General features: G+C 33.0%; 1 protein-coding gene across 1 annotated transcript in view; it reads right to left on the minus strand.

The window, feature by feature from the left end:
• Positions 1–11,493: 11,493 nt before the first annotated feature.
• Positions 11,494–13,303, minus strand: part of LRFN5 (leucine rich repeat and fibronectin type III domain containing 5) — a 250,664-nt gene continuing 248,854 nt past the window's right edge. Inside the window, exon 4 of the mRNA XM_024762070.1 lies at positions 11,494–11,876. Within this exon, the coding sequence (XP_024617838.1) occupies positions 11,864–11,876 (13 nt within the window). The 3' untranslated portion in view covers positions 11,494–11,863. The remainder of the gene's footprint in view (positions 11,877–13,303) is intronic.

The following is a 13,303-nucleotide window of genomic DNA, read 5'->3' on the forward strand; positions in this document are numbered from 1 at the left end:
AGCAAATGAGAGAAGAAACAAAGAACTAAATAGCATGTGATTAAGTCAAATTTATATATCTTGAAATAAAAATAAGAAAATATAGTTTAATATGTTATAAATCACAGAGTAAGTAGAACAATTTAAAGAAAATTTCATAGACCTTAGGGTAAAAAATAAAATTGTTGAATATTACATTAAAATTTACATTATGGAACAGAAGCAGAATAGAAGTAAAAACAAAAAGATTAAAAAGAACAAAAAGTTAGTGATGGTACAAATAAGATATTTCTCAGAATTCAAATATCTAGCACAATAGGTAAAGATAAGTTTGCCTTATTTATTTCCCTAAAATAACTAGACATTAATTATTCACTATTTGATCTTGCCTCCAACCTCAAAGGCTCTTTGGAAAGAAATGCTCCTGTATAGACAACCACTGATGCTAATTAAATATATAAATTCAGTATACCTGATGCATTAAAAACATGGTGATCTAACAACCAGATGTTGCTTTTAGAATATAACCTTTTAGAGTAGATTTTATGCTTATAAAAATATAGTGTTAAAAGGTACATAATAGAATTACTATTGATATAGAAACTTCATATTACTTCATTAATTTAAAAGAAAGTGTTAGAATATTTGACCATTTTAATAAACTAGATGGCATTACTATCATTAGACTATTTTCTGAATTTCTAAAGTTGATTTGATCTCTTCCTTGCATCAGTCTTATATTAATCACAATTTTGGTCATATTTTGGGATCTGAGCAAATTTGAAATTCTAAGTGATGCAATAAGTGTGACTAACTTGATACTTGCCTTTGGTAAACTTTAATGCTAACTCCATATTCCTCTCCTGTGAGCTAATGCTCAGAATAATGATGGAGGCACTGTAACAAATGTCTTTAGAGATAAAATAATTTAATATATTTTTTTGACATTGGGAGTTTAATTTATCAGAATATTAAATTTATGTAACAAAACATTGCAACCAATCCCCTGACAGTTTAGCATAAAAGGGTGAGCTGCCCTTTTATAATCAGTTGAAAATGCATGCCTAGAAAAGGACAGTCACAGATAATTTTTTAAATCACTCATCATGAAGACCAAATTCTGTTATCTGTGACTCCTACAGGCCAGTGGTTCTCAGAGCCTTGATCTCTGATCACCTGCTTTAAAATCACTTATAAGTGATGGGTGGAGGATGCCAACTATTAAGATACTCTGGTTCCACACAGATTTCCTGAAGCAGGGGTGAAAGCCAGAAATAGACTTATTTATGATATAATTCTGACATCCACTAAAGTCTGAGAAACAAAGGTTGTAAGAGAGAGTTCAGTGTCATTAAAAAAAAAAACAAAAAAACACTGAAAATGCTCTTTTGAAAAAAGGGTTTGTCTACCCTTTAATATTCATTCTTGAATAACAGAAGAGAGAGTGAAAGGATAACTGTGCCTACAAGTAGAACTTAGAGTAATCCAATTGCATTATTTCAAATAATCTGCCCAAAACAGAATTATAGTGTTGGTGTTTAGTCATTAGAGATTCAATTTACCATGTAAACAAGTTAAATGATTTTTTGATTACAAGATCAGAGAAATAAATGATAGTGTATTTGCATCCAAATAATAGTCCTTGCAACATTTAATTTCCCATACTATTGGATATTATATCTTAAAAATAAAAATAAACAAAATAAAATTATCATTCTAGTTCACTGCTATTTATTCAATCATTTAGAGGGGGTCAATAGAAGAAAGAAGCAGAGCACTAAAAGGGCACCAGCATAAAATTATTGGAAAAAATCCTATTCTTGAGGTACTTAAAGTAAGATGAGTTTAGATTTATTTATGTTTTACAATGGCAGTTTATTTCTTTCCTGATTTAATAAAGTAAAATGCCAATTAGTTCTAACAAAAACAGTAAGTAAAAAAAATTATGAAAAGCCCACAAAAGATTGAAATATATGGAAATGTATACAGCCTGTTTTAGCTATTCAAAATAACAAGTATGTGTGGATTAATTCACTTTACTCAAACTCTTTAGTTCAGTCAGTGTAGCCACCATCGAAAAGGAAGTGGTAAGCAATTTTTAACTAGATCTAGGGAAAAAATTGAGTAAATTAATCATAGAGAGGATGACAGACAGGTATATTATGTGAAGATTTTAGTGAGTTCAGAAGAGAAAACACGACTTTTATTCTAAAGAAGAGCAAGAGCAGGGTGGTTAAGCACCCGAGAATGACGGTTTAAATTATTGTATATACTGTACTTTTATACAGTATATAGTTACATACATATCGCCAGTATCAAAGCTCCAAATCCTTATTGCTATCATCATCATTTTTTACATGTTAAATAGGTTCCGGTTACCAATTCCAATGGGGGAAGGGGTAGGTGGGTGTTTCCTCCACACAATCAAGCAATTTTTCCAGACCAACTGGGTGCCCTACAATTCAACTCAATTCTGAAGTTTATCTACATGCAGATTCCACAGGTTAAGGGTTTAGTCCTACAAGACTGCAGCCTCCCCTTCAACTTTAGACGCCAGTCCCCAGTGTTGTCCCCTGAGCTTCTGACTAACCAGCTCAAAATGGAGTTTCCAATGCCCCCCTCTACCTCAGGATGCCGATCCCAAACCAGGTCATTACCTGTATTTCTGAGCAACCTGCTGCAGACCGGAGGTTCCCACGACTCCGTCCTTGGGTTCCATTAATTTGCTGGAGCAGCTCACAGAACTCAGAAAACCCTTTAATCACTAGATTAGTGATTTATTATTAAAGGATATAACTCAGGAATGGCCAGATGGAAGAGGTGCATAGCACAAGGTGTGGGGAAAGGGCGTGGAGTTTCCATGCTCTCTCCCAGCGTGCCTCTCTCCCCAGATCTCTGCGTGTTCACCAACTCAGAAGCCTGCCCGAACCACTTACTTCTGAGTTTTATGGAGGCCTCCCTCATTAGAGAGGCATCAAGTGATTAAATCATCGGCCGCTGGCAAACAATTCAACCTCCAGCTCGTCTCACCTGCCAGAACGCCAGGTGTGGGAGCGGAGGATCGGATTGAAAGTTTCAAACCTCTAATCACAGAAGTGGTTTTACTGGCAACCAGCCCTCGGTCATTAGCTGCTGGCAAAAATTTACTCATTAATTTAACAAAAGACACCCTTTCATTCTCATCACTTAGGAGATTCTAAGGGATTTAGGAGCTCTGTGCCAGAAACTGGGAAGAAGACCAAATATATATTTCTTATTATAAGTCACAATATCACACATGTTAAAATGGAAGTGACACTTTATGCCACTCATCTTTCCATCACTCTCAGTGTTAATCACCATACTCTTAGATACCAAACTCCGAAATATGTAATCGTTTCTAATTATTTCTCTTTGTTTCTCACAGTATATCTATTATGCTTATAGTGCATATATTATGTCTTATTTTAGAAATTGCTGTTTATACTTCTATTCACTCTAATTAGCTCTCTTAGCCCAGGAACAAAATTTCCTATGATACTTAATAGATTGATTTAATATGAACATATAGGTGTTCAAAGGTCAGCTAATCTCTACTCTATCTCAATCGCCTAAAAGATTTAGAAGCACATAATTCTAACAAATATTATGTTTATTTAACAGATAAATGTAGGTTCTATTTGTACATTTTGTATCTTATTATTACGTCTGTTTGTTGGCTATTACCTTAATCGCATCACAGAAGACTTTCACGCATCCATATAGCTGAATCCAAATCTGCCATTCCTTTGTTCTTTCTGTATAAAGCTGTTGTTGCAATATATTTATATAGCAAACATATATGATTTGTTTTTGTATATTCAAAGCACTACACTGACCATTGTAAGAGATTCAAAACTGAATACGACATAGTAGCTGATCTCAGGAATTTCACATCTAGAGAGGAATATATACATTTCTATAAATAACACAAGGGGACATGAGGTTGGTGAAATTGGTTTGAGTTGATGTTGGTCTGTACTCTGCTCCCACACAGTTGTCCTAAATTCCTAAGAATATAAATTCCTATGTAAACATATGTGTGCTATCGTCTTAATGTTTGTGTCCCATGTCTACCTCAAATCAATATGTTGAAATTTTAATGCCCAAGATAATAGTATTGGGATGTGGTGGGCCTTTGGGTGATGTTCAGATCTGAGGGTAAGGCCCTCATGAAGGGGATTAGTACCTGAGAAAATAGGTTACAGAGAGATCCTAGCTCCTTCCACCGCATGAGGACAGAGTGACAAGGAATCAACTGTAAACCAGGAAGAAGACCTTAACCAGAATGCAAGCATCCAAGCCACCTAGTCTGTGGTATTCTTGTAGAGCAGCTTGAACGGACTAACACAACTTGTCTACACATTAACTTACCACCTAAATATGAACATTTGGAAGGCCATTGAGTCATCTATTTCTGTATCCCCTGTGAATAGTAACAGACCCTGGACAAAATAAATGTTGAAAAAATGGTTGCAGAATTGAACAAGTTTAATAAAGGGAGTCAAAGAATTTGAAATCTTCCCTTTGATAAAACAGATGGGAGATTCCCTGTGAACATTTCCTAAGCCACTTCACTCAAGAATTCAAATAAAAAGAAGTTTCCAATCACATCCAATTAAATTTTCATATATAAATTGTTAAATATGATAAGTTATGAATCTTAATGCACCAATTTTATTTTCTTAACTCAAGCCTGAAAAATAATTTGGACGTACTTTATTGTTTTCTTATTTTAACCTTTGTACATGTCATACTCCCTAAGGATCATAAAATGCTATATTATGCCATATCTTTATAAGTACCTTTGATGCTTCTTTCTTTAACAGGAACAACAAAAAGACAGCTTAAAACAACTCTTTCAAGCAGACATCATGAACCACAATCAACCTGCATTTGAGCTACCATAATATAAAGTATTTACTGTTGACTTTTACATGTATTCACAAATGTTATGCTACTGCAGGTTGTGAGGGATTTATGCATATAAATAACAAATTCTTTTGGAAAGCACTATCGATTTATTTCATTTGTGGTCTCTTTTAATTTTTATGCTGGTACTCAGATCATAAGGGCAGCTAGAGAGTAGTTTATGACTTGCTTTAGTAACCCATAGAGAGAAAAAATTCTTTGCTGGTGAGTTGATTAGGCGGCATTTGGGAATGCTGGTTTGTGGGAGCAGCCTCTGAGAGTTTGGTAGTATGTTATTAACATACTACCAATATTAACAGAGAGACTGGCATATGTGTTAGTTGATAAGACTCAGGTGGGTGATGGATATTACCCTTAAAACTGGATTCCAATTAGGAGGACAGAAATGAAAGATTAGAATTAGTAAATACTGTAAGAAGAGAAGCCAATGATACTTTAGGTTGGAAGCAAGTGAAATAGATGTGACAAGTTTACATTTATCAAATGAGCCTAGTGAATTTAAAATAAGTTCATTCAGTTAACAATTACGATAATCAGATATGTGATACCAAAAATATTCTAAGACCAATCATGTCATCAAGAGAATATAACTTATATATACCAGCAAACAATGTCCCAAAATATATGAAGCTGGCAGAACTGAAGGGAGAGACATTTCTATAACAGTATTTGGAGACTTTAATAAGTCACTTTGAATAATGGACAGAACTGACCTTACAGAAACAGAAAGAACTATAGGAGAATACTAGGAACATCAACAAATTAGATGGCCTAGGTGAAACTGACAAATTCTTAGAAACACACAAATTATCTAAACTTACTCAAGAGGAAAAGAAAAGCTAAACAGACCTATACTGATAAAACATTGAATCAATAATCCAAACTCTCCCAACAAAGAAACTCCAGCACCAGATAGATGACTTCACTAGTGAATTCTACCAAACACAGGATACCAAAGACAGATAAAAAACATCACAAGGACATAGAACTATACACCAATATCCATTGTGTATAGAGATGTGAAAAACCTTAACGAAAGACTAGCAAAACAAATGCAACAGCATATTAAAAAGATTATACATCAAGACCATGTAGGATTTACCCCAGGAATGCTAAGGTGACTAAAGATAAGAAAATCAATCAGTGTAATACACCACATTAACAGAATAAAGATACAAACAACAAGAACAAAACAAACAAACAAAGAAAACCTCCAAAACCACATGATCACCTCAACTCTGAGAAACACAAAATCATTTGGAAAAAACACAACACTCTTTCCTCATTAAAAACACCAGAAAACTAGAAACAGGAGGGAACTTCCTAGAAACAGGATAAAAGCCAGTTTTGAAAAAGCCACAATCTATGTCATATTCCTCTTGAAAGATTGAAAGCTTTCCTCTAAGGTCAAAAATAACATAACGATGCCATTTTCACCACTGCCATTCAATATTTTACTGGAATTTCTAGCCAGAGCAATTAGACAGGAAAATAAAATTTAAAATATTCTAATAGAAAAGAAGAAATAACCTACAGTTGTCCCTTGGTATCCTTGGGGCATTGGTTCCAGAACCCCCTCTGGATACCAAAATCCAAGCATGCTCAAGCCCCTTACATAAAATAGTGCAGGGTTTGCGTACAACCTTAGCATATCCTCCCATATACTTTAAATTATCTCTAGATCACTTATAATACAATGTAAGTGCTAGTAAAGAGTTGTAAATATAATGTAACTGCTATACAAATAGTTGCCAGCAAATGGCAAATTTAAGTTATGCTCTTGGAACTTGCTAGAATTTTATTTATGTTTAAAGATATTTTTGATTCATGATTGGTTGAATCCAGATTCAGAAACAGTGGATATGGAGGACCAACTGTATCTCTATTCACATGTGGCATGATTCTATATGTAGAAATCCCAAAGAATTCACAAGAAAGTTACTATAGCTAATAAACTAATTCCACCTAGTTGCAAGGTACAAGATTAACACCCAGAAATCAGCTGTTTTTTTTAATACCAGCTATGATAGTATATCCACAAAGATAATTAAGAAAGCAATTCCATTTACAAGAGCATCTAAGAGAATTAAATACCTAGGAATGAATTTATCCAAGGAAGTGAAAGACTTGCACACTGAAAAGCAGAAAACATTGTTGAAAGAAATTAAAGACAGCCCTTGTCCATGGATTGAAAGACTTGATATTGTTATAATGTCAAAACTACCCAAGTCAAAACTAGAACATGATCTACATGTTCAATGCAATCTCTATCAAAATTCCAACTGCTGTTTTGTGGAAATGGAAAAGCCAATCCTCATATTCATTTGCAAGGGGGTCACAATAGGTAAACCGTCTTGAAAAAATAGAACAAAGCTGGAGGACTCACACTTCTGGTTTGAAAAGTTAAAAAGCGACAGTAATCAAAACACTGTGGTACTGGCATAAAGACAGACATATAGACCAATGGAGTAGAATATAGAGTCTAGAAATAAATGCATACATCTATGGTCAGTTGATTTTTGACAAGCCCGCCAAGTCCATTCAATGAGAAAAGAATAGTTTTTCAACAAATGGTGTTGGGACAACTGGATTTCCACATCTAAAATTGGAGCTTTACCTCAAATCATATAAAAAAATTTACTCAAAATGGATCCATCATCAATACATAAGAGCTAAAAATTATAACACTCTTAGAGAAATACATAGGGGCAAGTCTTTATGACCATTGATTGGTTAATGAATTCTTAGATATGACATCAAAAGCACAAACACAAAAGAAAAAAATACATAAATGGACTTCATAAAAATTAAACATTTTTGTTCATCAAATGATAATACCAAGAAAGTGAAAAGACAACCTACTGAATGGGAGAAAATAGTTCCAAATGATATACCTGAGAAGCGTTTAATATCCAGCATATGTAAAGGATGGTTTCAACTCAATAACAAAAGACAATCCAATTAAAAATTTTGCAAAGGACTTGAGTTGACATTTCTCCAAAGTAGATATACAAATAGTCAATAAGCATATGAAAAGAAGCTCAATATCATTAGTGATTAAGGAAATGCAAATCACTACCATAATGAGATAATTTACACCTACTAGGATAATTATTAAAAAACTGAAAATTACAAATGTGGAGAAATTGGAACCATTGCACACTTGCACATTAGTGTAGTGAATGTAAAATGCTGTAGCCACAGTGGAAAACAGTTTGGCAATTCTCAAGAAACTCAACATAAAATTATTACCCACTCCTAGGTATATAGCAAAAAGAATTGAAAACTGAAACTCAAATATATACCTGTGTACCAATGTTCTTTGTAGTATTATGCCCAGCGCCCATGAGGTAAAAACACCACAAGTGTCCATCAAAAGATGAGTGAATAAAAAATGTGCTATATATAGGATTAACTATTATTCAACCTTAAAAAGAAATGAAGTTCTGATATATGCTTCAGCATAGATGACCTTAGAAACATGATAAGTGGAATAAGACAGACAGAAAAAGATAAACATTGTAAGACCCCACTTAAGTGACATATCTAGCATAGGCAAATTCATAGGCAGAGAAAGTTGATTAGAGTTTACCAGGGGTTGGTGGGAGGGAGAATAGGTATTATTGATTAATGGGTACAGATTTTGTATTTGGGGTGACAGAAACATTTTAAAAATAGATAGTGGTGATGATTGGACAGCATTGTGGATGTAACTAACGCCAGTGAATTGTACACTCTAAATGGTTAAAATAACAAATTTCATGTTACATATATTTTCCACATAAAAAATCTAGTGTAGAGTTTCCCTGGATATTATACTTGTATACCAAACAAAATAATCATATGCTAGGGACTTTTACTTTGGTTGGACATAGTACATTCTCTGTCACTTGCATTTTTAAATAATTGCATATGCTTTGATACACACACACACACCCATTTCATAAGTAGACCCATGAGATGTCAGATACATATATTTTGGAAATAAATAAATAAATAAATAAATAAATAAAAATGGAGTAAGCTCTTAACACATAGAAAGCAGAATATAGGAAGAAATAATCTGAATATATTTTGGACAAAAAACACCAAGAATGTGTCACAAAACATTCCATATATATGAAACAGGATATTATGTATTTTTAACAGACAAAAACTTGTACAAACTAATCTGAGAGTTATTAAATTACAAATAAACTAGGAAATTAAAATTATTTGAGTTTTCTTTCCATGTATAAGCTATTCCTTTCAACCAGTAATCGTATTTTATTACTAATCTTCAATTCTACAGATTACGGATTTCAAAATTCATGATTGTAGATTTTCCAAATTTTAATTATGGTTTTCAGTCAACTTTCATGCTTCACAAGCTGTGTTTATATTGCACTCTAAATACTTTTGATTTTCTTGTGTGTGTGCTTGATATGCTTTATATTATGTGTAAGATGTCACAAATTGAACTGACAAATATTCATACTATGTTATATATTACCAGTTAGTTTACTTCCAAAATTACTGAGGAATGTAGAGTAAGAGAAAATATGGTAGTGGTTTTCAGTGCATAGCCAAGAACCTTACAGTGAGACTTCTTACCATACATTTCTTCACCCCTTTATAATATGCTCAGCTAAAAGAAACTGTTTCCATTTATTCTAAAAATATTATTTTGTCACATTTTTGCAAAACTTTTACTTGTGAATGATCATTAATCCTATTTAGTTATGGGTACACAATTGTGTTCTCTTAACCTCATAGTATAAGAAGTAAATGTCTATCCATAAAAACAACTGATTATTGCACACTTACAGGTTCAGAGACTGTGCCTAAGTATTCCTCAACAATATTTGAAAGAAAGAGAAAATATGTACACTATGAGTGTTGTTTGAATTTGTGCATAAATGAAGTTTTAGATTTAGGTATAGGTGATGCAGAGTGAAGACTTGAAGTGATTAAGTACAATTTTAGTTCTAACACACTAAAAATCCTGTTCCTTAGAACACAATAGCATGAATATCATAAAAAGATGAAGGGGTCAGACTATGTTCTTACCATCATCAAGAAAAACAATAATTGGGCCAGATGGGGTGGAGATTGGGGCAAGTGGAAGGTAAGGATAAACAGGAGAATGTCCTTGAAGAAAAGGTTGCAGGTTTTCCCAAGAGAGAACTTAAAAAGTTAAACTCTGCTCTGAACTCTAGGAAAGCCATTTCTGCTCCTGACGCTTTATATTTCAGGAGAAAATTTGTGTACGACAGGAACAGATTCACAGAGGCAATGCTCATTGTCCAATTTGTCTCCTTTTTGTCACCATAAACATTTATCCATGCATATATACACTTAACACACATGTAAACAGGATTGCTCTGGGCATTTGAGTCAAGAAACAGAGAATGAAGTCAGTTGCCCAAGGTCACAAACTAACTACATTTCAACTCAAACGTGTTATTTCTGTTTCAGTTGTGCATTGTGTGTGTCTGTGAGTAAGAGTGAGTGCGTGTGTGTGTGTGTGTGTGTGTGTGTGTGTGTGTGTGTACCCACAGGTTTTAATTATGTCTAGTGTAGTTCGGCTCCTGAGCACAGATTCCAAGTGCCATCTAATGGCTGACATTCTGTAAACTCTCTGGACGGTTGGATATTTTTCACAGTCTAAGCGATGTGGAATGGTTAACAGATTAACCTACATTTCTCAAAGGCAGTTTTCTGGATTTTTTAGTTTTAACTAAATTTTTAAAAATTTAACCTACATATTGCTTTTAATGATAGACAACTACCAGAACTGTCAAGGAATAGAAATATAATCTCTCAAGTTTGAGAGAATCTGAATTCAATTGCTAATAGCAATGCTACTAAAATATTTTTAATCGAACTTATTGCTTATACCAAGTACAGTGATACATTTACATGCATTTTCAAATTTTACAGTAATATTAATCCTTTGAGAATATGGAAGAGTAGAGTGGGAACTGGTTAAATTCACTCATCTCTGGGTTTGAACTCAGGCCTGCTAGGTTTGAGTACTACTGCTTAGATATGACTGTATTAACATATATTAGCCATCAAAAATATCTTACTCCTATTCATGCTGGTGCTAAATAAGATGTATGTTCTTTGTTTATTCTAGAATTATATATATTTTTATCTCCAATGGAAAATTGGAGAAATGGGCACTTATAATGAAACATAAGGCCTTAAATTATTAAAAACTCTTTGCCCTTGCTCTCCACTCCAGAAAAACAATGAATCAATTTGGATTAATTACAATATGCCTACCTTGATACTTTCTGAAATTCCACTGGAAGAAGAGATCCCTCATCCCTTTCGGTCTTACACTGAAGCATAAAATTGCCGTAAAGCTGTTTAAATAGTTGTACTGCTCTCCCATAGAAGTGGGTGCACTTCAGTCATGGAAGAACTAGTTCCAATATTATAAAGCAATTTGTGATCCCCTAAGGTTTTTGTACTACAAAGATGTAAAATAATATTATTAGCTCCTACAATCATCACTTCACCATTCACACTTGAAGCAACTGAGGTTTCCACAAATCAGGCAATGTGCAAATTCTGTCATAGTAAAACATTTATTTGTTAAAGTGATATAGATTATTCAAGATTCTACAGTCTTAAATCATGGATGGCAATGTAACATGGATTGATACAGAACTCGATGCCAATGTAGGCTTTTTTCTTTCCTTCTTTAAAAGAAAATACTTGTAGGTCAGAAGAAAAAAATTTTGGTTTTAAAAGGGGATTAACCATGGTCTGATAGAGCCAGTTCCGCGTCATCAGAGACTTCTGCTTCAGCTCCTGTGGACAATTTCTTCTAGGACACCAGTTCAACAATTAGCCTTTGTGAATTGAAACAGTTTTAAATTTTGTCTGGTAAAAATATCAGTGGCAAGTTTTTTCAGGAGAGAGAGAAGTGGTGCTCTTCAGATTAACTCCGGCCTCTGAAATGAAAGAAAAAGAAAAAGAAAAAAAAGAAGAAAGAAAACACACAGCTAATAAGATCACTGGGCTAGCAATCTAGAAGTTACTGAACTGTAAGCACCCGGGCAGGAGCTTATTGCTACAAAATACTAGATATATTTCTGGATACTATTTAGACATGCACATCAGCACTTAAAATGTTCCCTGGTAACTTCAAATTATTGAATATATTTTAAAAATCTCATTTTAGAAAGGAATCTAAACATTTTAAGACTAAATAGTTATGCAAGTCAGAGCCAAATTGAGGAATGGCATTTTTCCTTGCTTTGATTTTCACATTTATATTCTCAAATTAAGAGAAAAAAAGTTACTTTACTCATTAATGCATGCTATTCAGGCTTTAACAAATATTCACACTGGCTTTTTAAATATGAACATTTTAGATCAAATTTGTTCATCATATCTAAAACCTATGTGATCTCTATTTTTTTAATATATTCTTTTGGAAGCTTTGTATTATATTAAGGTTTTATAAAGTTTAATTATACATTTACTGATAGTAAAGACAATAAATTCATCTACATTAATTAGTTCTTCACCCACAGAACAAATAAAATAAATGTGAAAACTGACAATAACTCACAAGCAAAGGCATTTCATAGTTAACATGATTTTGAAAGAAAATCATATAAAAAACAATTTAAAAATATTTAAATAACAAACTGTGAAAATGTTTTTTCTCTAACATGGGTTCTCAGTACTCATGACTTTCAAATATGTGTATAAATTCTATACTTCAATTTGAGAAATATACAATTTCATAATATGAAATAGAAGTAATTTTTCTCCTTTCCATTCAAGAACAACTACATGTTTACAATTTGAGGGTTATAAAATGCATGGAACAAATGAATGATGAAAAATAGCTTCTTAACTTCAAATATTCTATATCAAAGTGTTGGTATAGGACATATTTGGATAATTTTGTGTGGTAAAGGTAGGCAAAATACTATAGAGATATTTTACTTAAGAAAATATTTCAGAATAGTTAATCGGAATAAGTGAAGTTATTTTTGAGATAAACGATAATTTTTGAGAATTACTGAACAAAGAATTACTGGATGTTTGAAGATTGTTAATAGATAATAGATGTGTATCTGATTTTTAAAAAATAATTACTTGGAAACTACTAAAATATAGACATCACTAGCATACTTTACCTGGAATATTCATTCTAAGGAAAACATTACAAAAATCACTTTAAACTACAATGGGAAATAGCTAAATTCCTCGCTATTGGATTCACAGCACAGCTTATTTTGGTGAAATTGGTTATCAACAAGATTTTTATTTATTTTTGTATATCCAGTAATATGTTCCCTTTGATTACAAAAAGTGATTGTACTACACCAAATTTCATTTCAGGAAGTAGTAATATAGAAAAGAC

The sequence above is a fragment of the Neophocaena asiaeorientalis genome, unplaced genomic scaffold (genome assembly GCF_003031525.2).
Source record: "Neophocaena asiaeorientalis asiaeorientalis breed wild unplaced genomic scaffold, Neophocaena_asiaeorientalis_V1.1 scaffold190, whole genome shotgun sequence".
NCBI lineage: Eukaryota > Metazoa > Chordata > Mammalia > Artiodactyla > Phocoenidae > Neophocaena > Neophocaena asiaeorientalis.